The sequence below is a fragment of the Euleptes europaea genome, chromosome 9 (assembly GCF_029931775.1).
Source record: "Euleptes europaea isolate rEulEur1 chromosome 9, rEulEur1.hap1, whole genome shotgun sequence".
NCBI lineage: Eukaryota > Metazoa > Chordata > Lepidosauria > Squamata > Sphaerodactylidae > Euleptes > Euleptes europaea.
Window position 1 is genome coordinate 22,064,353 of NC_079320.1, and position 27,844 is coordinate 22,092,196.

Genomic DNA, 27,844 nt, shown 5'->3' on the forward strand with positions numbered 1-27,844 from the left:
TTTTAAACATTTTTTATATACACAAAAAGGTTCTTTCCCCACACATATTTACATGGCAAGTATTTCAGAAGGAGAATGGCTACGTCTACGTCTCCACAAGGGTAGCAGCCCATCGGAGTGGCCTCTTCCTTGCAGAAAAAATTCACAGAAGCTGGGGGGAGTAAAACTTAAATGACAATTCAGTGATGTAAACAAACCTTGTCCTATATTTTAGACTATAGTAAAGAGACTATTGAATGATACCAGTATTTCAGCATAAGGTTTTTTGGAAACAGCTACACAGTAGTTTTACATCCCTCCCTCTCTTTTTCAGCTTTTATGGCTGAATAGTATTTCTCTCAGTGTACAGATTTGTTTGTTTTTATACATAGAGCAAAGTGTGTACTTCAAGCAGTACAGGCCCCAAAACTGAGCTCATCCTCCTCGATAGAGGCTGGTCAACCGTTCCAGCTCTTTGCAGTTGTCCATGGAAATGGCTTCTGCTTTCCTCCGAAGACGTTCATCACGGTACACTTTTGCTGCATATAATAAATCTGTTTCTTTAAGAACAAAAACTAAGTGTTAGAGGCTAATGGTAACTAGCAGGTAACCTAATGCTTCCAGGGGTTGCCAGCACTTAAAACTACAATGCTCCTGCTTGATTTTCCCCCACTGGATCGCCACCTACAACAGTGAGTGGTGACAATTCACAACTGTGATGGTGCGCTATATAAACTTTGCCACCCCATGTCCCTTTTTACCAAGGGAGCCTGGCCACTTACCCATACTGACACACATATACACATTTAGATACACATACATCTTCACCATCCCAGAGATGACACATGGCTTTCACTGCTTCTTTTGTAAACAAGCAACATTTCTAGTGTTTCAAGCATTCAAAGCACTTTGCAAAACGCCGCCCTTAGTAAGCCTTCCACAGCTCTGTAAGGTAGGTCACAACGATCTTCCTTACATTGCAGATGACAGAGGGAGGTGCAAGGCTGAGAGAATAACGGCTTCCCTGAGGTCGCTCATTCCCTGAGGCTGAAATGATGGGCTGGATCTACCAGGAGAGTTCATGTAAGGTCTTGGTGCAGCAGGTCTTTCTCATCTGCCCCAAACAGCCTGCCATTTGTCCCAAAATTCCACTCTGAGGATTGGCGGAGACTTGCAAGAAAAATGTCCCACAGGATGGGGAGAGGAGGACTGCAACAACTTTTGTTTTTTGCCATCAAGTCACACCTGACTTATGTTTAGGGTTGCCAATCTCCAGGTGGTGGCTGGAGATCTCCCGCTATTACAACTGACATCCGGGTGACAGAGATCAGTTCCCCTGGAGAAAATGGCCGCTTTGGCCATTGGACTCTATGGCATTGAAGTCCCTCCCCTCTTCGAGCCCTGCCCTCCTCAGGCTCCACCCCAAAAATCTCCATGTATTTCCCAACCTGGGTCTGGCAACCCTGCTTATGGTGATCCCATAGGGTTTTCAAGGCAAGAGACATTCAGAGGTGGTTTGCCGTTGCCTGCCTCTGCATCATGATTCTGGTATTCTTTGGAGGTCTCCCATTCAAGTACTAGCCAGGGTCGAGGCTGAGAGTGTGTGATTGGCCCAGGGTCACTCAGCAAGTTTCCATGGTACAGTGGGGATTCGAACCTGGGTTTCCCAGATCCTAGTCCATCACCTTAACCACTACACTACGCTGGCTCTCTTGCACCCTGGGGGACATCAAATAAAAGCACCTCTTTTGTTTGTGCACTGTATCAGTGAAAGAGCGAAAAAGAGACGTTTTCTTGATTCCCCTCCCTCATTGCTATAGCCCCCTGCTCTGTAGCTTGTGAGGCTGTCTCCCTCATAGGGCAGCTTCAGGAGAAATGGCAGGCTGTCTGGCTAAGGCAGGGAAACAGCCTTTCTACCAGCATATTTCATGAACTCTTCCAGGGGAGCCAACCCAATATGCAAAAAAATTACATTCAATAATAAAACAAAACCCAGAACCTTTTAACTTATATCTGCAAAAGCTCTTAACACCATTCATCAATTTAACTTACTTTGTTGCCTCTCTTTCCAACAGTTATTTCGAATATTGGATATGTAGTCCTCTTCCACGCCCTTTTCCACCTTTTGTAGTGATGCTCCTTTGTATTCGTTTTTAAAGTCCTTGTTGACATAATAAGCGACACCCAAGTTTTCTGTCTGCATCTGAATGGTCTGACCCGAACTCCTGCAAAGAGACACAGGTGCTTTGTCAGCCCTTGGGAATAATCCAGGGCTGCAGTCAGTCAAGAAAAACAAGCCTGCTGCAATGTAGTTCTCATTAGGAGCTTTATCTATGCATGTACAAGAAGAAGAATCAACATTTCTCTCTTTTACAACCAAAAAGTCAGAGAAGGAAAAGTAACACAATACCCACAGAGCCAGATTCATTTGGCAAAAACCCGTTTACTTAGAAAGGAGAAGTAGGGATAAACAAGGTGACGGGTTAACAGAATCATAAATTGTACTTAGAGGACGCCAATCCACTTAAAAAATACAACAACTAGCAGCTGTCTGTTTTCGGCTTCTGTGATTTGGCTCCACTTAAAAAATTATTTCCTATGACTGGCTTGCCACATGACTTAGTTTCCCTTACCTCAATGAAATGGGTATCCGATTAGTCTGAATTGCTACTGCTAATTATACCTTCAATATGAGGGAGTTCCAAAGGAAAAACAGTACTCTAACTCTGTTCTTGAAAATAACAGATAGTTGGAGGTAGATGGCAGTCAATACTTTATTTGCTCTATTAATTTCCCCCCAAAAGCCCATCTATCACTTCTGCATAGCTTTGAAGGCAGTCTGAAGTTATTTCCTGCCTGAAGACCATTCAGGAGTCAAGAAGCCAGAACACTGCTCCAACATGCATCTAGAACCTAGCAATCACTACAGTACAGCACAAATAACCACTGGCTAGAAATCCATTTATGATGCAAACAAATAGGACTGTTGGTTCTTGTAGGTTATCCGGGCTGTGTAACCGTGGTCTTGGAATTTTCTTTCCTGACGTTTCGCCAGCAACTGTGGCAGGCATCTTCAGAGTAGTAACACTGAAGGACAGTGTCTCTCAGTGTCAAGGGTGTAGGAAGAGTAATATATAGTCAGAAAGGGGTTGGGTTTGAGCTGAGTATTGTCCTGCAAAAGTATTGTCCTGTAAGTATCAAGATAATGTGCTAATGAGGGTATGGTATGTTAATATGGAACCATTGTATCCTGAAGTGATCTGTTAATGTGTGTAATCCAAAGCTAATCTGTATGGCTATTGTTGAATGTTGTCTTTGTCTGGAGGTTTTTCAGGGCAGGAAGCCAAGCCTTATTCATTCTTAAACTCTCCTCTTTTCTGTTAAAGTTGTGCTGATGTTTATGAATTTCAATGGCTTCTCTGTGCAATCTGACAAAATAGTTGGTAGAATTGTCCAGTCTTTCAGTGTCTTGGAATAAGACCCTGTGTCCTGTTTGTGTCAGTCCATGTTCAGCCACTGCTGATTTCTCAGGTTGGCCAAGTCTGCAGTATCTTTCATGTTCTTTTATCCTTGTTTGTATGCTGCGTTTTGTGGTCCCGATGTAAACTTCTCCACAGCTGCAAGGTATACGATATACTCCTGCAGAGGTGAGGGGGTCTCTTTTGTCTTTTGCTGATCGTAGCATTTGTTGTATTTTCTTGGTGGGTTTAAACACTGTTTGTAGGTTATGTTTTTTCAAAAGTTTCTCCATCCTATCAGTGACTCCTTTAATAAATGGCAAGAATACCTTTCCTATGGGAGACTGTTTTTCTTGAGTTTTCTGATTTTTGTTTGGTTTAATGGCCCTTCTGATTTCATTCTTGGAGTAGCCGTTTGCTAGCAGTGCGTGATTTAGATGATTAGTTTCTTCCTTGAGAAACTGTGGTTCACAGATCCGTCTTGCACGGTCCATTAATGTTTTGATTATTCCTCTTTTCTGTCGGGGGTGGTGGTTGGAGTTTTTGTGTAAGTAGCGATCTGTGTGAGTTGGTTTCCGGTAGACCTTGTGACCTAACTGAAGGTTTGATTTACGGATGACAAGGGTATCAAGAAATGGGAGTTTACCCTCAATTTCCTTTTCCATGGTAAACTGAATGTTTGGATGGATATTATTAAGATGGTTTAGAAAGTCCATTAATTTTTCTTCACCATGGCTCCAAATGGTAAATGTATCATCTACGAACCTGAACCAGACTGTAGGTTTGTAAGGTGCTGATTCTAATGCTGTCTTTTCAAAATATTCCATGTAAAAGTTTGCTATTACTGGACTGAGTGGACTTCCCATAGCTACTCCATCAATCTGTTCATAAAATTCTTGATCCCATAGGAAATAACTTGTTGTCAAACAATGGTGAAATAAGGCTGTTATATCTTCTGGAAAAATCTGGTTAATCAATGAGATTGTGTCTTTTGATGTTGTATCCCTCTTTACCAAGGTTCCAGTAAAAGACACAATCTCATTGATTAACCAGATTTTTCCAGAAGATATAACAGCCTTATTTCACCATTGTTTGACAACAAGTTATTTCCTATGGGATCAAGAATTTTATGAACAGATTGATGGAGTAGCTATGGGAAGTCCACTCAGTCCAGTAATAGCAAACTTTTACATGGAATATTTTGAAAAGACAGCATTAGAATCAGCACCTTACAAACCTACAGTCTGGTTCAGGTTCGTAGATGATACATTTACCATTTGGAGCCATGGTGAAGAAAAATTAATGGACTTTCTAAACCATCTTAATAATATCCATCCAAACATTCAGTTTACCATGGAAAAGGAAATTGAGGGTAAACTCCCATTTCTTGATACCCTTGTCATCCGTAAATCAAACCTTCAGTTAGGTCACAAGGTCTACCGGAAACCAACTCACACAGATCGCTACTTACACAAAAACTCCAACCACCACCCCCGACAGAAAAGAGGAATAATCAAAACATTAATGGACCGTGCAAGACGGATCTGTGAACCACAGTTTCTCAAGGAAGAAACTAATCATCTAAATCACGCACTGCTAGCAAACGGCTACTCCAAGAATGAAATCAGAAGGGCCATTAAACCAAACAAAAATCAGAAAACTCAAGAAAAACAGTCTCCCATAGGAAAGGTATTCTTGCCATTTATTAAAGGAGTCACTGATAGGATGGAGAAACTTTTGAAAAAACATAACCTACAAACAGTGTTTAAACCCACCAAGAAAATACAACAAATGCTACGATCAGCAAAAGACAAAAGAGACCCCCTCACCTCTGCAGGAGTATATCGTATACCTTGCAGCTGTGGAGAAGTTTACATCGGGACCACAAAACGCAGCATACAAACAAGGATAAAAGAACATGAAAGATACTGCAGACTTGGCCAACCTGAGAAATCAGCAGTGGCTGAACATGGACTGACACAAACAGGACACAGGGTCTTATTCCAAGACACTGAAAGACTGGACAATTCTACCAACTATTTTGTCAGATTGCACAGAGAAGCCATTGAAATTCATAAACATCAGCACAACTTTAACAGAAAAGAGGAGAGTTTAAGAATGAATAAGGCTTGGCTTCCTGCCCTGAAAAACCTCCAGACAAAGACAACATTCAACAATAGCCATACAGATTAGCTTTGGATTACACACATTAACAGATCACTTCAGGATACAATGGTTCCATATTAACATACCATACCCTCATTAGCACATTATCTTGATACTTACAGGACAATACTTTTGCAGGACAATACTCAGCTCAAACCCAACCCCTTTCTGACTATATATTACTCTTCCTATACCCTTGACACTGAGAGACACTGTCCTTCAGTGTTACTACTCTGAAGATGCCTGCCACAGTTGCTGGCGAAACGTCAGGAAAGAAAATTCCAAGACCACGGTTACACAGCCCGGATAACCTACAAGAACCAATGAACTCTGACCGTGAAAGCCTTCGACAAAATAGGACTGTATTTCGAACAAAAAAGCTTACCGTATTTTTCGCTCCATAAGACACACTTTTATCCTCCTCAAAAGTGAGAGGAAATGTCTGTGCGTCTCATGGAGCGAATGTGTGTGAATCCAGCCCCGGGGAGAAGGGCAAAGTTGCCTAGGCAGCGTAGAGCAGTTTAACCTCCCCCCTCCCCCAGCGCTTCCCGGTCCCGAGGCCTCGGGACCGGGAAGCGGGGGTGGTGGTGCGGAGGTTAAACTGCTCTGCGCTGCCAGTTTAAAGACCAACTGCCCCCTTCCCAGGAGTCCTGGGAAGAGGGGCGGTGGGTCTTTAAACCGCTCTGCGCTGCCTGCCCAGGCAGCGCAGAGCAGTTTAACTTCCCCCCGCGCTTCCCGGTCCCGAGGCTCAACAGCTGAGCCTCGGACCGGGAAGCGCGGGGGGAGGTTAAACTGCTCTGCGCTGCCTAGGCAGGCAGCGCAGACAGTTTAAATACCCAACCGCCTGGCTTCCAGGGAGTCCCTGGAAGTCCCTGGGGGGTGGGGGGTCTTGAAAGTTCTCTGTGCTGCCTGGGATGGAAGCGCGGAGGAGTTTAAAGACCCCCCCCCCCGCCCGGCTTCCAGGGAGTCCCTAGAAGCTGGGCGGGGTTGGGAGTCTTCAAAGTGCTCTGCGCTGCCTGGGATGGCAGCGTGGAGAACTTTCAAGACCCCCCGCCCGGCTTCCAGGGACTCTGCTTTAAAGCCTCCACTAAAAACTTGTTTTCCTCCTCTAAAAACTAGGTGCGTCTTATGGTCAGGTGCGTCTTATGGAGCGAAAAATACGGTAAGTACTTTTGATTTCTCCCCACATCTCCATTTCCAGAAATTAAATTTAGAATCTCATTTAAATAAGACTCTGTAATCTTTGGGGGATTAAAAGAAATATTTTGCTGGTTTCACTTCCTTGTTTAAAGTGTTCAGGTCTCATCACTGCTAAATCAAAATTACATACTTTTATCTGCTTATGTTTACATGCTACTACATTGAACCATTTATATGGGTTTTTATTATTTTAATGTTAGTGACAGTTACTTGTGTTATTGTTTTTATGTTTATTCTTTCTGTCTGTACACTGCCTCAAGACACTTATCTCTATAGATAAAAAATGCAGATCAGGCCAAAATAAACAAAAATATACTAGAACCAAATGGTTACAATTTAATTGTCAGCTTTTTAAACTCTTCCTGCATCTGCATTCTTACAGGCATTCTAGGAGTCATAGTAATTAAGAACTCTTTTACAGAGAAAGGAAGGTAGGCCTAAAGGACAGAAATGAGGGAACAGAAACTCCTGCCAGCACTGAAATTAAGGGCTGTAATTCAACAGAAATGAACTTCAAAAGCAACCCAGTCCTTAAGGATAATAGACACTGTACACAATACAGGAGTATGTCTTCCTTTTGGATTTTTTCATGCTGAGAATATGGATATGTGAAATTATTCAAGGTCTGACTGGATGCAAGCAATACACCCAACTGAAAATGCAGAAACTACAGAGGTATTTTTTTAAAATCTCAGAGTTTATTATACATATATAACTAAGACCAATGTACTTACGATCTTGGGTATAAGGAATAAGGAGGGTTAGACACCATCAGCTGGCTCAGTAAAGAGACGAGAATCAACACAATAATTGGCATCAGCTGGATGAACATAGAGAAGCCACCCTGGAGAATGAAACATTAACAGGACATGAAACCATAGAGTTCTTTTGGTTGGAAGTGATCTAGCTAGCCTCTGCTGTCCTCAGGAGAGAAAGGCTGGAACCTAAACAACCTCTAACAGAATCCCACGCAGTCTCTTTGGAGAGCCAGCATGGTGTAGTGGTTAAGAGCAGTGGACTTGAATTTGGAGAACCAGGTTCGATTCTCCACTCCTACACATGAAGCCTGCTGGGTGACTTTGGGCCAGTCACAGCTCTCTCTGAACTCTCTTAGCCCCACCTATATCTCAAGGTGACTGTTGTGGGGAGAGGAAGGGATTGTCATTGTGAGCTGCTTTGAGACTCCTTAAGGTAGACAAAAGTGAGGTATGAAAACCAACCACTCTTCTTCTTGGAAGCTTCAAAGAAAAAGAGACTGAAACCTCCTGAGGCAATTTGTTCCATTTATGTTCTGCTCTTCAATAGTAGGAGCCCCATGGCACAGAGTGGTAAGCTGCAGTACTGTAGTCAAAAGCTCTGCTCACAACCTGAATTCAATCCCGACAGAAGTCGGTTTCAGGTAGCCGGCGCAAGGTTGACTCAGCCTTCCATCCTTCCGAGGTCGGTAAAATGAGTACCCAGTTTGCTGGGGGTAAAGTGTAGACAACTGGGGAAAGCAATGCCAAACCACCCCGTAAACACAGTCTGCCTAGTAAAGGTTGGGCTGTGACATCACCCCATGGGTCAGTAATGACTCGGTGTTTGCACAGGGCACTACCTTTACCTTTTTACCTTTCATAGTGCTTACAGTTTAAACCCATTCTATCTATCTAGTTACATGTTTATCTGGCCCTTCCTCCAAGAAGCTCAGGGCAGCACATACATCTTTCATAGAATCACAGAGTTGGAAGGTACCACCAGGGTCATCTAGTCCAACCCTCTGCATAATGCAGGAAATTCCAAACTACCTCTCCCCCACATCCCCCAGCGACCCATACTCCATGCCCAGAAGATGGCCAAGGTGCCCTTCCCTCTCATGATCTGCCTAAGGTCATCTTTCTCCTTTCCCCATTTCATCCTAGCAAGAACCCTGTGAAACAGGTTAGGCTGAGCGTGTGTGTGTGTGGTTCAGATTCACCCAGAGTTTCATGGTGAGGCAGGGATTTGAACCCAGGTCTCTTGGATCCTAATTCAGCACTCTCACCAGTATACCACCTTTGGTTCTCTCATTATCATATTTTTTAAAAATATCGCTGTTATTTTTGAACATAGCCGTGGGTATTTAACTAGTTCAATTCTACCAAGACTATTCTGGCAGGCCAAGAAACCCCAACATCACAACATTTATTACTAAAATATAGTCATCTGAATCTGACTAGGGGAATAAACACAATCAGCAGCCTCCAACTTTACAGTAATGATTCGAAATCATGAAGCAGCCTTATACTGAATCAGACCTTTGGTCCATCAAAGTCAGTATTGTCTACTCAGACCAGAAGCGGCTCTCCAGGGTCTCAGGCAAAGGTCCTTCACATCACTTATTTGCCTAGTCCCTTTAACTGGAGATGCCACGGATTGAACCTGGGACCTTCTGCATGCAAAGCAGATGCTCTACCACTGAGCCACAGCCCCTCCCCCAAATAAAGAATCTGTGTAATAAAGAATGTAATTAATCTTAATTTTTGCCTAACAAAACACTTAAAGCTTAAACCTGTAGAAAGGCTAAATTGGTTTTTCAGAACCAGTTTAATCCAATGTTTAATGTCAAACCTTGGAATTGAATACAAATGCCAATCTTATAAACTCTGTGTCCCAAGAGTTCCACGTGTGGCCCAGAACCTAGGGTTGGATCCACCTGCTTTTCCACTGGCAAAAGAGATACTATGACGGCAATAGTGGGATTCACATGGACAAAAGCCAAGAGGGACGAGAGTTGTAGTGAGGAGTGAAATTGGGTAAGGAAGAGTGGAAAAACTGACAGGATCCAGCCACTAATTTAAAGTGAAACATGCCAAGAGTCTGCAATATTAACAAACAAAACTGGCAGTTTATCAGTGGCTACTGTCTTTTGGCCTCATTTTAGTAAAAGAGCACTGACTGGAGCTACCCAGCTGCAAAACATGTTGACTGTTTAGTTTTACTCCAAGGAACACTACTCCCTACCAGAAAACACATGCCTAAATAAAGTTTTGCTGAGGACAAACATACATCACCCCTCTCCTCCTCTCTCTCATGTCCGCTATGACGATGCTGATTCTGGTGACTGTAGCCAGACCGCCCATTAGAAAATGAATGCACGCTACCTAAAGAAAACGGGGAGGAGAAGGGAAGAGTATTCCAAAGGCATATAAAAAATACACACAGAATCATAGAATCATAGAGTTGGAAGGGATCACCAGGGTCATCAAGTCCAACCCCTTGCACAATGCAGGAAATTCACAACTACCTCCCCCCCTTACCTAGTGACCAGAAGATGGCCAAGATGCCCTCCCTCTCATCATCTGCCTAAGGTCACAGAATCAGCATTGCTGACAGATGGCCATCAAACCTCTTCTTAAAAACCTCCAGGGAAGGAGAGCTTACCACCTCCCGAGGAAGCCTGTTCCACTGAGGAACCGCTCTAACTGTTTAAAATTCTTCCTAATGTCTAGATGGAAACTCTTTTAATTTCAACCCGTTGGTTCTGGTCCGACCTTCTTGGGCAACAGAAAACAACTCGGCACCATCCTCAATATGACAGCCCCTCAAGTACTTGAACATGGTTATCATATCCCCTCTCAGTCTTCTCCTCTTCAGGCTAAACATACCCAGCTCCTTCAGCCTTTCCTCATAGGACTTGGTCTCCAAGACCCCTCACCATCTTTGTTGCCCTCCTCTGGACACGTTCCAGCTTGTCTACAACTTTTTTAAATTGTAGTGCCCGAAACTGAACACCGTACTCTAGTTGAGGTCTAACCAGAGCAGAGTAAAGCGATACCATCACTTCGCGTGATCTGGACACTATACTTCTGTTGATGCAGCCCAAGACTGCATTTGCCTTTTTAGCTACCGCATCACACTGCTGATTTATGTTCAGTGTTTGGTCTACCAAGACCCCAAGATCCTTTTCACACACACTACTGCTCAGACAAGTCTCCCCCATCCTATAATTATGCATTTGATTTTTCCTACCTAAATGCAGAACTTTACATTTGTCTTTGTTGAAGTGCATTTTATTAGTTCTAGCCCACTTCTCCAGCCTATCAAGATCATCCTGCATCTTGGCTCTGTCTTCTACCGTATTTGCTACCCCTCCCAATTTAGTATCATCTGCAAATTTAATAAGCATCCCCTCTATTCCTTCATCCAAATCATTTATAAAGATGTTGAACAACACAGGGCCCAGCACAGATCCCTGAGGAACTCCACTAGTCACTTCTCTCCAAGTGGATGAGGAACCATTAACTAGCACTCTTTGGGTACGATCTGTCAACCAGTTGCAGATCCACCTAACAATAATAGGATCTAAACCACATTTTCCCAATTTGTCAACTAGAATACTATGTGGAACCTTATCAAATTGAAAAGATGGAAGAGGAACCCTAATGCTCAGGTTGAGACCATAAAATATACAATACATCCTGCAAAGTGGTGCAATCATTATCTTGTCCTTTAAAAAACAAAATCAAAACCCACACACAACAAATACTTGGCTTTTTTCACATGTTAGCTATATGCCAATCATTCAGGCAAAATCTTTTACTGGACTATTGGCTGGGGATGGAGATAAACTTTCCAGTTTCACAAGCCTGTTCTTCAGATCTGGCACAGGAAAACTAAATTCCACATATAGTTGCCAACAGACCTGGAGAAAAATGTCTTGCCTCTTTAACAGAGGCTTAATGGGATGTTACTAGGTGATGTTATTTACCTCCATGCCATGAACCATTTCAACTGCATATTTCCATACTTTAAAACTCAATTAAAGAGACAGGACATTTTCTTCAGGTCAGTTGGCAACCTATTTCTAAACAATATATACAGCATAATTAAATGATTCACTGGAGTTCTGCTGGCAACTGATGAACACCTTGAAGGTAAAATAGCAAAAATAGTTCACAGAATTACAAAATTTATATGGTGTTTTGCACTAGAATACAAATGTAGTATGGATTCCAAAAGCAGCTCTTCAATCAATATTAGATAATGATGGGGAGCCGTGTTAGTCTGTCTGTAGCAGTAGAAAAGAGCAAAAATCCAGTGGCACCTTAAAGACTAACAAAATTTCTGCTAGGGTGTGAGCTTTCGTGAGCCACAGCTCATTGAAGTATCTGAAGAAGTGAGCTGTGTCTCACGAAAGCTCATACCCTGCCAGAAATGTTAGTCTTTCAGGTGCTACTGGACTCTTGCTCTTTCCTACAATCAATATTAGAACAGGGATGGAAGAAGAAAACTGAGAAGTGAATGGTGGGATGATAAAAAAGGGAATACGGGGACACTAGCACAAAAGATAATAAGGGTTAGTTGCTTCATAGGGTGAATACCTGTTGGAAATGCCCCTCCAAAGAACATGTTGAATAGGTCCTCTGGAGTAATGTCTGCTTCACAACCCCTGTGGAAATTAAATCTACCATTGCTGGGATGACTGCACGGCTCTTCACTTCCTGTGAGGTCATACTGTTTTCGTTTTTCTGGATTGCTTAACACAGCATATGCGTTTCCAATCTCTAAAATGCAGGGGGGAAGAGAAAAAAAAAAGAAAAAAATAAACACTTGAGATACTTATATGGTAGCAGCAAATATAAAGTGAACAATCAATACACAGTAGCATTAATCCACAGACATGCAACCTGCACTAAGCCAAGCATCTAAGATGACATCAGCCATTGTATCAAAAATGTAAGTGTGGGCCTGCATGCTATATTTGCTTGAAAGGAATCACTGGTTACCCTCCATCTCTTCCTTTTTACAGACCTAGAAATGAATGTATAACACATTCACCACCTTGGTAACAAGGCAAGCAGGTATCACAACACAATGATACTTGAGTTATTTTTTTTTCTAACCAGTGTGCCTATGATATCAGATCTGCCACACTTTAACTTGCTTTTGAAATTCTCCTCAAGGATTTCCCCTCAGGAAGGAAATGACATGTACGGGGCAGCCGGGGATGTTACTATTCCAAACACACAATTTCAAACCTTCCCTGTTGGAACTATTCTGAATGGTGTTTTGGATTGCCATCCACAGTCCTAACAGGGATGGGAATTATTAATCCCCCTGTTAGAGAGCACTAGTAAGGCCTTGTTAAGATTGCAGGTATGGTTTCTTTCATTCAGGCACTTCAAGTTCCTTTAAGATTAATATTTACAGTTGGATCTCAAAATATACACAGGAGTAGTTCTGGATCCAAACCGCTGTTAAAGAGATGAGTATCAACGCAATGAGTTGGGCAGTAAACATTTTCTCCCCTACATGAAAATTATAAAATATTACTTTTAAAAGCTTCTGTTGCTCCCGGGGCACGGTTTTTGTCAGGATGAAACTTCAGAGCAAGCTTTCTATAGGCTTTCTTCAAGTCTTCTTCACAAGCATCTTTGGACACTCCAAGGACTTCATAGTAATTTTTACATTTCTTTATACTGCAAGGGAGAGTAAAGGGACTTAGGTTAATTACATTAATGAAAGTTCATTTATAATTTTTCAAACGTAAAAAAGGGACTCTTACACTCTGAATAACAGAGTTAGTACCATTACTTAAGTCTTCAGCCATATTTTGCCAGTTGTATCAAACATCTCTCCATTCAGCAGAACTCTTAACAAATCCTTCATTATTAATATGCAAACAGAGTGACAGTTTAAAAAACCCATTTATTTAAAGAGCAAAGTGGAACTGAATAGCAATGATAAGGGAAGGAACTACTCTTATCTTCTGCAATAAAAGTTTCAAACACATGTATAATTGTGTATGTATGCTGATCAAAGTATTTTCATTAAAAATTCATTAAAATTAAAATACTTCAAAACTAATAGATTAAAGGTAATGCCAGGTCAATGATGTAACACTCAAGAAAGAGATGGCTTTAGACACTAGAGACTTCCAAGGAAAAGCTCCAGGCACAGAAAGCACAATTGTACTTCTCAAGCATGGAACTCAAAAATCCTGGGAGATCACAAACAAAGCTCTCAAATCTTCCTCTAAATCATCCTTCCCTTTCAATTCATGGACAACTCTGCAATTTCAGACTGCATTCTTTATCTCACGGTCACATAATTTGGCGAACGCTTTGTTGATTAATAAAACAAGAGATCATTGAGGTGTACCATTCGGAGATATGTTACCTGCTACAGTGGAAAAACCATCAGAGTTTTCCCATAGAACAAGGAAACTGCAAGAGATCAGTAACTAACAGAAGCAGACCACTTAGGTAAATAGCTTTTTGAATGAAAAACATAAATGAAAAATAAAGCTCATTATGCTGAATTACTAACTGGGGGAAAAAACTAGTTAATTTGTCAGGCTAGTGAGAATAATCCATTTGGATCCACAGATTTGTGATCTCTCATGGAATCAGTCTGAATATTTTGTAGTAAAAAAACAAGCAAGCAGCCTTAAGGCATCTTTTCTTCTGCAAAGGAGTAGGTGCATTTCTACCCCAGGCTTGCTTTATTCTCTCAAAAAGTGTGTGTTAAGAGTAAACATAATTTAAAAGATTATATGTTCCTCACAAGTCTACTGGTTTCAAAACAATACTTCAAACTAGCACAACTGTAATGCAGGAAGATGCTGTGGCTTATTCTCCCTCACAAACCACAGCTACACAAAATTAAAGAGGCCTCCGTGTTTCTCTTTAACAAGATGAGGCATGGTTGTAGATGCTGTTGGGACCATCAGCGTTATAGCAAACGTGAAGTTTTCACATCTGCTGACAGGCTTCTCCCCCAGACCCCTTGGCTCAACCAAATGAGCAACCTTCTCCTGCTCAACCTCTCTCACAGCTCCTGCATGATCACTTAGTACTTATGCAATCAGTAGAGAATTATTGCATCTTGCCCTGGTCCCAATGGAGTCAAACTGTCACTGAGCAACACTCTGTTGAAGTAGTATGATAGCTTGCTGGTGAGCAGCATCTCTTGTGTATAGGATATTAAAAAAAGAGTAGGGTGCTTGTTTATTATTTCTCCCTAGCACACAGTGGTAGAGTTTATACCAGTACAAATATAGTTGACCCAGTCAGGTTCACAATTTCCTCTTAGAGCCAGCGTGGTGTAGTGGTTAAGAGTGGTGGTTTGGAGCGGTGGACTCTGATCTAGAGAACCGGTTTTGATTCCCCACTCCTCCACATGAGTGGCGGAGGCTAATCTGGTGAACTGGATTTGTTTCCCCACTCCTATACACGAAGCCAGCTGGGTGACCTTGGGCAAGTCACAGCTCTCTTTGAGCTCTCTCAGCCCCACCTACCTCACAGGGTGTCTGTTGTGGGGAAGAGAAGGTGATTGTAAGCCAGTTTGATTCTTCCTTAAGTGGTAGAGAAAGTCGGCATATAAAAACCAACTCTTCTTCTTCTACTTAGTGGAGGATTGCCCACATTCCACTGATGGAAAAAGAGGGAGGGGCGATGTTGCCAACTCCACTGCAGCCCTCCATTGAGGCATACAGAGCTCTGACCGGAGGTCTCTAGGAGATGGCCACTGCCACGTGCTGGCCCTCACACCTGAGCAGAGGCTTCAAGATAACAGGAACCCCTCAGAACAACTGTAAACCTTTAAGCTAAGGAGCCTGCCTGAAATGAAGATCCACTAGGCCATGTACAGAGGGAGGAACAGAAGAATTGTGTTTTACCCTTTTCGTTTGGATCCCCTGCTCAGTCTGATGCTGTGCTTGTGCTGAGAGTACGTGTGTCGAAATTTTCTTTTTAATAAATACTTCATAACTTTTAATGCTGTTAGCGGTTCTCTGTACCACTTTAGACTGCCATCATTCCAGTACGCGTTTAATAAAGGAGCGCCAGAAGGTGGGGCAGTCAGTTGGCGAGTGGCTATTCCCTCAGTGGCGCAAAGGCAGTAAGCTGTCCCCATGGTAACCAGACACTGTTTAGGGGGAGACACAGAGGCAAGGCCTCAGAACAGGGTGAGGAAGCTGGGAGCCCTGGCCCTCTCAGTGGGCAATTCCTACAAAAGGCCAGGTGGTGGCAGCAGTTGAGCAGAGAGAAAAGCCCCTCTAGGTGGGTGGCACATGCCAGGCCAAGACCTTGAGCGGCCACTGGGGCTCAGATGCCTTGGAGAGCATTGTGGAACAGGGCCTGCAGGTCAGAGCAGGATTATTCCGCCACACTTGCAATTGGGTATTTTTTGCTACCCTGTTACAATTATAATTCTATAATTTAGTTGCATTCAGATTTACAGGACTCAATTGTGAACACAGTACAGGTCAAACGAGCATTAATATTAGCACGAAATCAGAAGAGCTAGAGAAATCGGCAAATTTTATAACAGAGAATAGACACACAAGTTTATATATTCTATTAAAGTTAAGAACCTTGCAACTTCAACAAGTGAACACAACCTCTGTTTACATGCATTTTTTCCCCTTAGCCATCTCAGTTACTCTGAAAAACTACTATTACCAAGGGATGTTGTCAAACAAAAAGCAGTGGGTTCGGTTCAAAGGAGTTTCTAATACGGGATCCACAAAAGTAACTCCTGTATCAAAACATTTCAGTTGCAGCTGTATCGTCCCAAAGGATTGATCTAATGTCCTTTCAAGGAAACTGACTGACATTCTGACCTAAGCCACTATTCTTAAAACACAGAACCGCACACATCACGTTCAAGCGAGGTCTTCTTTGTATCTCCTTACCTGGATTCTCAGGCTACAACATTGTTCCTATCAAAGGAATGAGCAGTTTACTTAAAGCAATACCTCTGTACGCCTTCCACTTGATCTTTGGTGTAAGTCTTCCCAATTTCACCCGCAGCAGATGCACTGCTGTCCTTCATACCATTGGGTTTACTCTGGTCATTGCCACTTGCTGGCTTGCGACAGTAAGCACCACTCCCAGCAGCACTCCCATTCTTCATAATTGCTTCCAACAATACTGCAAAGAAAAAGGGCATAAATTACATGTTCTTAGATAATCATTCCAAAGGTGTAGCCAATGGTAGTCTGTTGTAGCAAACTAGAAGAAGAGTTGGTTTTTATATGCCAGCTTTCTCTACCTTTTAAGGAGAATCAAACCAGCTTACAATCTCCTTCCTCGCCCCACAACAGGTACCTTGTGAGATGGGTGGGGCTGAGAGAGTTCAGAGAGAACTGTGGCTGGCCCAAGGTCACCCAGCTGGCTTCATGTGTAGGAGTGGGGAAACCAACCTGGTTCACCAGATTAGCGTCCACCACTCATGTGGAGGAGTGGGGAATCAAACCCAGTTCTCCAGATTAGACTCTACCGCTCCTAACCGCTACACCACGCTGGCTCTCCAAAAGATTAATGGCAACTTAAAAACTAACATAAATTATATCCGTTTACAGGAAAAATTTTTTCTGATTCCTGTTTATTTAAAAACTTATACTGGAATCATGATTGTTAGTCTTTCTGGTGCAACAAGACTTATGTTTTACATTCATATATATTGCTATGGAAAAGGCACATGGAATATCTTAATCATAAAAATAAGCTTCTTGTATACCATTTCAGCTGCGATATAAGGAGGGAAAGCATATGTACCACCACACAAGAAAGCTGTACCTATACAGTTTGCAGTAATTTCCTCACAAATGTACATTTGCCCTCCACTGAGATTCACCTCTGTCTAGAAAAAAGACATGCCTGAAGTCTTTCCCAGTCTCTGGTATCATCATCCTTCTTAGTGAGCAAAAAATAAAGAAAGACACTACTGGGGAAATACCAATAAGAAATTATCTCTGCAATCTATATTCTATTCTTTTAAACTCCGTTTCACTTCTGCTGTTTAAAACAAAACTGTTTAAAACAAAACTCAGATCATTTCCATAATACTGCTATTATCAAGATGATAAATAATTGCTAATGTATCTGTATCTGAGAAATGTTGCTAAACAGTGAGCTTTGCTCATCTGAGCAGGAACCTTCTACTTATACAATACAATTTTCTGCACCGTTTAAACATATAATGCCTAATACTTTTTGCTTTGATTCAAATTTCTGTAATCCTACTCCAATTGCATTGCTTATTAAGACATCACATCCTAGCAACTGCATTGACTTAGACTGTGTAATCCGCCTTGGTCTCAGTGAGAAAGACGGACTATAAATGAATGAAATAAAGACACAGCTATGTAATTTTTTGTGATCGTTTTTTTCTTTTGGTCTTTATATCTATGCAGTGTTTTTTTCTTTCTTAATTTCTGATGTTCCTGTGGTTTTTTTTTTTTTGCACTTTCTAACAATAAAACTTTTTTGTTTTTAAAAGGAAAGAAAGAGACAGAATTAAGTGGTGCCAGGGAAAATAACACATGTGCCCAGCGTGTTGAAACGATTCCACCACAAAAAGGAGGAAAGCATTAGGCTGACAAATTAAGATGTGTCAACTTTCTGCCTTTTCTTTGTAACTGAATGCCTACTGTGAATCAATGCTTTTGTTATACTGGTCAGAGAATGGCAAGTGCCAGAACTGGACACTTTTTTTAATTAGACCAGCCACCACTGAAGATAACACAAGCAGAGCAGCTCATTCTTAAACCCTGGATGTTGACATATCACTTGACACCGGTACTCTGCCAGTGCAGCTGGTTTTTATCATATACTCTCTCAACAGAGAAACAAAATGCCAGAAGAACCCCAGCTTCAAGAAGCTGACAACATAGCAATGGCACTGGAGTTCAGAGCGGCACTAGCACTAACCAGTCATGCCTACCCATGGTGCTCCTGAGTCAGCAGATATGGAAGCAGCCTGCCAATGCACAGGGTGGCCTGCCGCACCTCCCTGATGCCACCATGCTCCCACCCAACAATGGAAGGGAAACATACAACCACAGCACTTTCCATTGTAGGGATGCCCAGTAAGAGTTCATGAACTACCACAATCCTGGCAGCTCTGCAGACAGGGGCCTGCGTCCCCACCTGCAAACACATAGCTTTGTGATGGGAGTGGCTCACAAGGAAGGAAGCAAAGCTGCACCGACCACATCACTCAGACACTTTCAAAGGGTATCTGGCTAAGGAAACCCCCCACAGAAAGCCCATAGTTTCTCCCAGGAAAGGTTTTTTTGGGGGAGGACAATGGGTCAAGCAGCAGCTTTCTGCAAGGCAAGGAAGACACAGATATACAAGGACAACAACAAAATAACACATATCTGAACATTTTAAAAATATCTCCCACATCACTAGCTGGGGGAAAGCACTCATGTGAGAGAGTGAGGGGCTTGGATCCTAACACGAGGTTACGCTGGCTTTGGAGAGTTCATCTGTCAGCAGGAAAGACAAGAACCCACACCTCACATACCTACAGTGCATGCCTCTAAGCACACACCTGACTGGGCATACAGAGGAGAAAGGCACAACATGGGGCATTTGGTATCCTCCATTTGCACTGCTATCACAACCAGTGACGGAGTTTTGTCATGTAGACAAAAAGGCACAGCACTTGGGTCTTACACCACCACAGGATCAAAGGGGTGTTATGCTGATGTATCTTCAGCTCCACTGTGTCTCCATGTTACAACATCCTAGGCAGTTTACAGATTAGTTTTAAGACACTACTACAGGGTTTCAACATAATTAAAAATCTACTATCATGAAGGTGGCTTGTCAGAAGGGGCAAAACACAGTATGTAATTAGGGTTGCCAACCTTCATAGCAGCCCCACCTTCCATGTTGTTAAGAATGGTTTTATATACAGACAATAGCCAGTTATAATGCTTATCTGCCCTGACCTGGATAAGCCACAGATCTCGACAGATCTCAGAAGCTAAGCACGGTTGGCCTGGGCTAGTATTTGGATGGGAGACCTCCAAGGAATACCAGGGTCGCCATAAGTCAGTTATGACTTGATGGCAAAAAATAAATAAAAAATGCTTACCGGTATCTCCATATAAAGCTGCCAGTAAAGGCCAATAAGCAGGCAAAGTTTTTTTTAAACTGGTTTATTAGCAATCCTGTCCTAGCCCAAAGGCTGTCAAGTCAAGTACCAGGTCTTAATTTCCATCATTCAGAGCAACTCTTATTATTGCTAATAGCAGCACTTATTTATAAACATGTCTGCTGCTACCACAAGAAAAAGTGTGTGTGGGGGGGAGAGAATCATTACAGGGTTGGGGAGGACAGTCAAAAAAATTTCACTCCAGAATATGTGAAGCAAGTCCAATAGATGTAGGAATTTCATCTGCCATTTGTAATTATTTACACAGTGACATAAAACATCTACAACACAAATTCATGACAACTTGGCTTCTCACTATAATGTTCAATATGAATTCAGTATAGTCCTTAGTGGCACAGAATAAACACACAAATAAAGTTATATCCTTCACTGTACTGAAGAATCAGAAATGTTAACAACAGCAATGCACAGGCACAGCTACTTCTTTTTATAATGAATCATCTGAATCTTTGCATCAGAGCCTCACACCTCCCCACCCCAGAAAACAGGCTAGATGTGGCTATAGGCATAGCGATAGCAGGCCTAAGAAAACAAATCAAAACATCTAGGGTTATCGCAAGCTGTTAAGAGAAAAAATTAAATACAAAATGGGTTTGCTGGAAACATGAATCCTTCCTTCAGGAGTTGGCACATCAGAAGAAAGCAGAGAGAACAGGGTCTACACCAGGGTTCCCCAACATGGTGCTCTTGGGTGCTATGGTGCCTGCATTCACTTCCCCTGGTGCCTGCCATATCCTTCAGGAAAATTGATGGGGCTATTGTGAAAGGAGACTGGCTGCCTGCACATAAACACAAGGGCTTTTAAACTGGATCCTCCCCTCGGGCCACTGGAGAAGGATCCAAGAACCTGTAATCAGGACCCACAGATCAGCTGTGAGGTGGTGGGGGCTAGAAAGACTAAAGCAACCCTTTCTCCCCATTGGTCGTCTTTCTGTGTGTGCATATTATCCCTCCTTGGACTTCTGTGTTTATATTCTTCATCACCTTTTACCCCAGTGTCTACTGATCTATTGGTCTAATGCTGTTATCTATGTCATTTTACACAACCAAATAGAAACACCGAGAAACTACTAAAAAAACGACTCTTGGATTTTAATTTAAAGTTGTGCTTCCTGCTGAAGACTAGTGCACTGTCTACTTCAGTGCAAAATGCACTGAAGTAAACAGCAGTTTCAACCAACGGCATCTTCACCAGGACCAAAGCAACTGAATAGAATAAGGCCTTTTGGTTAGCTTTGAATACGTATTTCAGAAGGGAACATAAAGATAGTGGTATGCCATTCAGTTATACTCCCTTTAAGATAAACCTGGTCCCCACCATTCCAGATCATTCCAGATGGGCAGCTGCAAATGGATCATTCCAGATGGGCAGCTGCAAATGTAGGCAAGTGGCCCTCTGAAGAATAAGAAAACATATAATAGCATAAGCTTTCATGAGTCAGAACTCACTGACTCACAAAAATGAGATCTGAATCACTAAAGTTTACATTGGAACGTGTTTGGTTAGTCTTTAAAGCACTGTGAGACTTCTCTTTTATGCTGGTTATTTGAGAAATTTAAACCTAATGTACTTCTTCTCAGCTTTTACTACAGGACCCAAATTAAATGACTATATGGTGCCATACGACCAAAAAAAACCAATGTAACATGCTATGTGCCCAGGGTCTTGTATAAACTGAGCCCTCAGCTGCTACGCATGTAAAGTTAGCCCACTATCACAGCACCTGCGTGGGCCATAGATCCCTGGAGGGCTACATTTTTGCATTGTTTCTATTTTGTGTCATCCCGGTTCATTGGATGTTCACTGGCCCATGCCATTGATTGTTCATTGGCCCATGTCATTTGACCACATCGTTTTATACCATGTAATCTGCCTTCAAACTCAGTGAGAAAGGTGGGCTGTAAATAAAATTCATTTAAAAAATAACAATATCACTTGCCCAGGTGAGATGAACCAGTTTAATCCAGATACCAGGCACACCAAACATCACAAGGGTAAGTTCTTCTTACCTTTCTGGCTGAATTTAAAACTAAACTTTACCTCTCTTTGGAAAACCTCTTGGGTAAGATAATTATTGGCTAAGCATACATTCAATTGTGGATTTCTCCTAAAGCAGGGGTGGGGAACGTCAGGCCCGGGGGCCATATAAGGCCCGCAAAATCATTTGGTCTGGCCCTTCGTGGGTCCTGGCAGATCTCTAGCTCAGAAGGATCTAAGACTGGTGATCCGCCCCACCCGAGGCCAAAAATAGCCTCGATTCAAGGTGGATGTGAGTTTGTTTTGCCGAGAAAAGGAACCTTCTTTCCCCCTTGCAGAAGAGTCGTTAGCTATGGAGCTGCTAGGACCGCCCAAGAAACTATGTTAACCCTTTCCCACCTGGGCTGTGGAGAAACGTATTTCCTCTATTACAAGAGGGCTGGGGGCAGAAGTGGCGACAATGGAGAGGTTAAAAGGGGAAGGCCAGAATGTGCGGACCGCGAATGATGTTATAAATATCCAAATGGCCCTTGGCAAAAAAAAAGGTTCCCCACCCCTGTCCTAAAGAATGGGTACTTGAACTCACATTCGCCCCCTGTCTGACTCAGTTGTTCCTTGGAGTTCTGCATGTGTTTTCCGCCCATTAGAAATGACCTCGCTGCCAGCCCTGGCAATGTCTGGATCTTCCCATTCCTCTGTTAACCCGACTCTTCCCTCTCCCGAGCTCAGCTCAGCTGAAATCTCTGTGCAGAAGGCAAAGCTCGGCCACAGGAAGATTGGCATCTCTCACAGCCAATCACAAAGCAGCATGTAAAGAGGCGGGGATTCAAATGCTTCCTCGGGGCTCTATCTGAGCAAATAAAAAAGGCTTTTTAAAACCAAGGCTTGGGTTTCTCCCCCCCCCCTTTCTTTCAGATTGCTCAATTTTTTTGTTCTTAAAATGCTTTTTTATGCACCAATTGGGTTTCGGGGTAGGGAATCTTCTCTCACAGTGAACACTGCGAAGTAAGCCAATTACAAAGCAGCATTTAAAGGGGCGGGACTTGATTTCAGCTTGGAGAGAGCTTGGTGCAGAGATCCTAACTGGAAAGTGTAGGTCTAACCAGGAACGAACCTCAGGTAAAACTCCCTTGTATAAATGACCATTAACTTGTTAGTTGACAGATGCTATGAGTCAGAGACTGGTAGATGAGCAGTCCTGCTCTGTAGCAGAGAAATAGATTGGATAACATTTTGGTCTAACCTAGCTCTACGATGGAGTGTCATCATGGTGTAGTGGTTAAGAGGAGCAGATGCTAATTGGGAGAGCCAGGTTCAATTCCCTACTCCTCCATATGAAGCCTGTTGGGGGACCCTGGGCCTGTCACAGTTCTCTCAGAACTCTTTCAGCCCATGTGGAGGCAGACAATGGCAAACCACCTCTGAACATCTCTTTCCTTGAGAACTTTATGGAGTTGACATAAGTCAGCTATGACTTGATGGCACCCACACACAGATCTACGATGAGCTAAGGTACCTGGATATAATGCAGTGGTACTTTTCAACATTAAGTTTTGATTCCACAGTACAACTAGGATTACAAGTGCCCCTTTCTTTAAAAAAATCTTCTGTTAGGCCAATGTACAGAAACTAAAAAGAGGACGTAATTTGGAAGTTAGGAATGGACAGGGGGCTGAAATATGAAGATAGAAAATGGGGGAAAAGCTGTAAGATTAGAGCTATATATATTTCCACATTCATACTATTGAATTTGTTATTGGTGAAAACAGCATCCCAAGAATTAAAGTTTTCACTAAAGAAGCAAGCTTCTAGTCCTAGGCTGCAAACATATGTGGGGGGAGCAGATTATTCAGCATGGGTTTTGTCCCTTTCCATAAAAGACAGAAGCAAAATTATTTAAATTAGCATATAAATACACATTTAACCAAAATGCATAATTTATACAGGTCATAGATTCGTGCTTTCCTTGGCTGAATTGTGGGCCTTGATCCACCTAAGCATTTCTGCAGACAGAAGGATGGTGCACACCTCTTCCACCTTCCCTCTCTTGCTGGATTCAAAATGCCCCTTTAAATGCTATGCCTGGGAGACAGAGAAGTACCAAGAACAGCATTTCTAGGAGTATTTGGACTGCCACCAGTGTACGTTTGCACCCTGTGGGCTGGTGGATGCTACAGTTTCTTTCCATACCTCCCCCTAACTGCAGACTCATGAAGGAAGCTGGTACTCTCTACCAAAATGTTCAGCCCCCTCCCTGGCCCAGCATAAAGACTAAGAGAATGACCTGTGATCTGGGATGTCAGTGGTTCAAATCTCATTGCAAAGCCAAATTCATTAGGTAGCCTTAAACTACCTCTCTCTCACTTTCTCAATGTCCCATCCATTATATGGGAATTAGAATACTGGCCTATGTGTAAGCATGATGCAAATGTAAGGTATATATTATTAAATAAATGAATTATGAAATATTATTCCCTCTGAACCAGACTCAAACTAGTTTCTTCATGTATAGTAGAGCCCCAAATTCAATTTCTAAAATTTCAGCAGTTATAATTTACATCTTACCACAATGACTACAGACATTCTGCATTTATGCATTAGAAATAAAATCTAAATAGTTGCCCCAATATACCTACTCAAAGTCCAGCCTATTTCTACAGAATGAAAAAGGTTGCCAGAATAATAAAGCATTTTGCAAAGCATACTAATTAGCACTCCCACAATTAAGCAGCAACATAATAGTTCGTTAACAAGGAACGGTGAGAACTGTTGTAACCAAGGGACTAAGCCCTGGAGTAGGAAGACTCAACCCAGGTCTGAACTTGCACAAGGAAACAACAATGCCAGCATACCTTACCCGACTGAAGTAAGCCATAGCAAGATAAGGTTATGTGCTTTGAACGCTCTACTGAACCATCTAAATGTTAAGTACTATAATTTTTACAGATAAACCTAATATGTAGGTTATGACTGTCAGAAGCTTCCATAACATAGTTGCTGACATTGCAAGCCTACGCAGTGTTACCCTCAGCCTAAACACATTGGATTTTAATGGGATTAGACTAGAGTAGGTCTGCAATGGATTGTGCTGTAAGAGAATCCGAGGTTATCCAGGCTGGTTCAAATTTCACTCCAGCCACAAACTCACTTGATGGCCTTAGGCAAGCCACGGTTCCCCATCTACAATATGGGGATAAAAGGACAGTCCTACCTTAGAGGGTATGCTGTTCTAAGGATCAGTATGGTAACATGTAAAGGCTCTTTAACCATTTCTCAGAGAGGTGGCTGTGTCAGGCCTGCCGCAGGCAAAGCAAACAAGTACCCCATCACACCCCCATCAAGGCTAATAAAGCACCTCGCGATAAAAAGGTGAGTGTCTTTCAGGTCAAACAAGGCTCTTGGATCACATGAAGCTGCGTTATACTGAATCAGACCCTTGGTCCATCAAAGTCAGTATTGTCTACTCAGACCGTAAGTGGCTCTCCAGGGTCTCAGCCAGAGGTCTTTTACATCACCTATTTGCCTGGTTCCTTTAACTGGATATGCCGGGGATTGAACCTTGGACCTTCTGCATGCCAAGCAGATGCTCTACCCCTGAGCCACAGCCCCTCCTCCAAGAATATAAGAGCCATGCTGGATCAGATCAAAGGCCCATCAAGTCACATGAACCTGCCTTATACTGAACAAGACCCTTGGTCCATCAAAGTCAGTACTGTCTACTCAGACCGGCAGCGGCTCTCCAGGGTCTCAGGCAGAGGTCTTTCACATCACCTACTTGACTAGTCCCTTTAACTGGAGATAGTGGGGATTGAACCTGGGACCTTCTGCACACCAAGCAGATGCTCTACCCCTGAGCCACCGCCCCTCCCCATGATGGTCTTAGGCAAGCCACGGTCCCCCATCTACAATATGGGGATAAAAGGACAGGCCTACCTTAGAGGGTAGGATGTTCTAAGGATCAGTGTGGTAACGTGTAAAGGCTCTTTAACCATTCCCCAGAGAGGTGGCCGCAGGCAAAGCAGCCAAGCACCCCGTTGCACCCCCCCCATCAAGGCTAATAAAGCATCTCACGATAAAAATAATTCACAGTGGGTAGCCGTGTTAGTTTGTCTGCAGTAGTAGAAAAGGGTAAGAGTCCAGTAGCACCTTAAAGACTAACTAAAATATTTTCTGGTAGGGAGACATCACAGAACTGTAATTCAGCAGTTTCTCTTTCCAATCTCCCTTTGAAATTCCTTTGTAAGAGAACTGCTACTCTTAAATCTTTAAGAGTTGAATTACAGTTGATATTCAAACTAAAGGCTATGCGTTTACCTGGGCTGAATAAAGACCTTGCATTCATGGCTCATGACCAATGCTGATTTCTCCACACCCATCTCTCCCCTGGACATCACAGACTCTTCTGCATACCACACCAAATCCCATCCCGCCTGCTATTCACATTGACATACTGTTAACATTGACATACTAATGTTTGTCTGAATTCACTCTCCTCTACTTAAAGACAGATGGATTCACATTCTAGCTGTATCTGAAGAAGTGAGCTGTGGCTCACGAAAGCTCATACCCTGCCAGAAAATATTTTTCACAGTGGGTCGCCGTGTTAGTCTGTCTGCAGTCGTAGAAAAGGGCAAGAGTCCAGTAGCACCTTAAAGACTAACAAAAACATTTTCTGGTAGGGTATGAGCTTTTGTGAGCCACAGGCTCACAGTCTGTTTGCAGTTGTAGAAAAGGGCAAGAGTCCAGGAGCACCTTAAAGACTAACAATAATATTTTCTGGCAGGGTAGGAGCTTTCGTGAGCCACAGGCTCACAGTCTGTCTGCAGTTGTAGAAAGAGCAAGAGTCCAGGAGCACCTTAAAGACTAACAAAAACATTTTCTGGCAGGGTAGGAGCTTTCGTGAGCCACAGCCTCACAGTCTGTCTGCAGTTGTAGAAAAGGGCAAGAGTCCAGGAGCACCTTAAAGACTAACAAGAATATTTTCTGGCAGGGTAGGAGCTTTCGTGAGCCACAGGCTCACAGTCTGTCTGCAGTTGTAGAAAGAGCAAGAGTCCAGGAGCACCTTAAAGACTAACAAAAACATTTTCTGGCAGGGTAGGAGCTTTCGTGAGCCACAGCCTCACAGTCTGTCTGCAGTTGTAGAAAAGGGCAAGAGTCCAGGAGCACCTTAAAGACTAACAAAAACATTTTCTGGCAGGGTAGGAGCTTTCGTGAGCCACAGCCTCACAGTCTGTCTGCAGTCGTAGAAAAGGACGAGAGTCCAGGAGCACCTTAAAGACTTAACAGAAATATTTTCGGGCAGGGTTATGAGCTTTCGTGAGCCACAGCTCACTTCTTCAGATACCTGAAGAAGTGAGCTGTGGCTCACGAAAGCTCATAACCCTACCCGAAAATATTTTTGTTAGTCTTTAAGGTGCTCCTGGACTCTCGCCCTTTTCTACTAGCTGTATCTGAAGAAGTGAGCCCGTGGCTCACGAAAGCTCATAACCCTGCCCGAAAATATTCTTGTTAGTCTTGAAGGTGCTGCTGGACTCTCGCCCTTTTCCTATCACGCTAAAAAAGGCGAGCGCTTTCCAGATCCCACGAGGCTCCCGGGTGTTTTGGCCTGAGCGCTCCGGCCACGCCCGTGGGCCTCTCTCTCACCTTTCGCGGTCTCGGTGGGGTAGAGCTTCTGGGCCTTGTTGAGGAAGCGCAGCGCCCGCTCCCGGCTGCCGGCCTCCAGGGCCTCGCGGGCGATGCCGATGCATTTCTCCGCCTCGTCGCGGTTCCCTTCCATGGGCTTCTCCTTCCTCCGCCTCCGCCCGCCGCAGCGCAGTGAGAAGGGGCCTGACGGGGCCAGAGCGGTGGGGCCCACCCGACGGGCGCCTCCCAAGGGGACCGGGGTAGGGCTGGCGCGGCGGCGGCGGCGCGGATCGCGGCCTTCGGCTCACTCCGCGCCTCTCAGGCCGCGGCCCTCGGCGGCGGCCCTTCGCTCCATCGTCGCCCTCCTCCTTCTCCCGCCTTCGCGAGGGGGCACCGGCTGTGGGAGCGCCGCGGGGAACACGGAGCCGGCAGGGCCCGGAGACGCCGCCGCCGCCGCCACTCTCGCTTCCGGGCACAGACCGCAACCGGTTGCCGGGCTGGCTCT

At 43.4% G+C, this 27,844-nt stretch overlaps 1 protein-coding gene across 1 annotated transcript; it reads right to left on the reverse strand.

The window, feature by feature from the left end:
- Positions 1–414: 414 nt before the first annotated feature.
- On the reverse strand, positions 415–27,586 carry DNAJB14 (DnaJ heat shock protein family (Hsp40) member B14). The gene is made up of 8 exons (XM_056855391.1): positions 27,361–27,586; positions 16,525–16,699; positions 13,098–13,243; positions 12,146–12,328; positions 9,831–9,925; positions 7,538–7,647; positions 2,032–2,204; positions 415–539 (listed from the first exon to the last, which is right to left on the reverse strand). Exons 1-8 carry the CDS (start codon positions 27,491–27,493, stop codon positions 415–417), a joined length of 1,140 nt encoding a protein of 379 aa, XP_056711369.1. The 5' UTR covers positions 27,494–27,586.
- Positions 27,587–27,844: the final 258 nt, after the last annotated feature.

Excerpts from the sequence above, each read along its gene's own strand:
- DNAJB14 (XM_056855391.1), bottom strand. The coding sequence starts at position 27,493 with ATGGAAGGGAACCGCGACGAGGCGGAGAAATGCATCGGCATCGCCCGC. Across the intron at positions 16,700-27,360 it reads CCCCACCGAGACCGCGAAAG|TATTGTTGGAAGCAATTATG; the intron begins GTGAGAGAGAGG and ends TTTTCTTTGCAG. Across the intron at positions 2,205-7,537 it reads TATTCCTTATACCCAAGATC|GAGTTCGGGTCAGACCATTC; the intron begins GTAAGTACATTG and ends GTCTCTTTGCAG.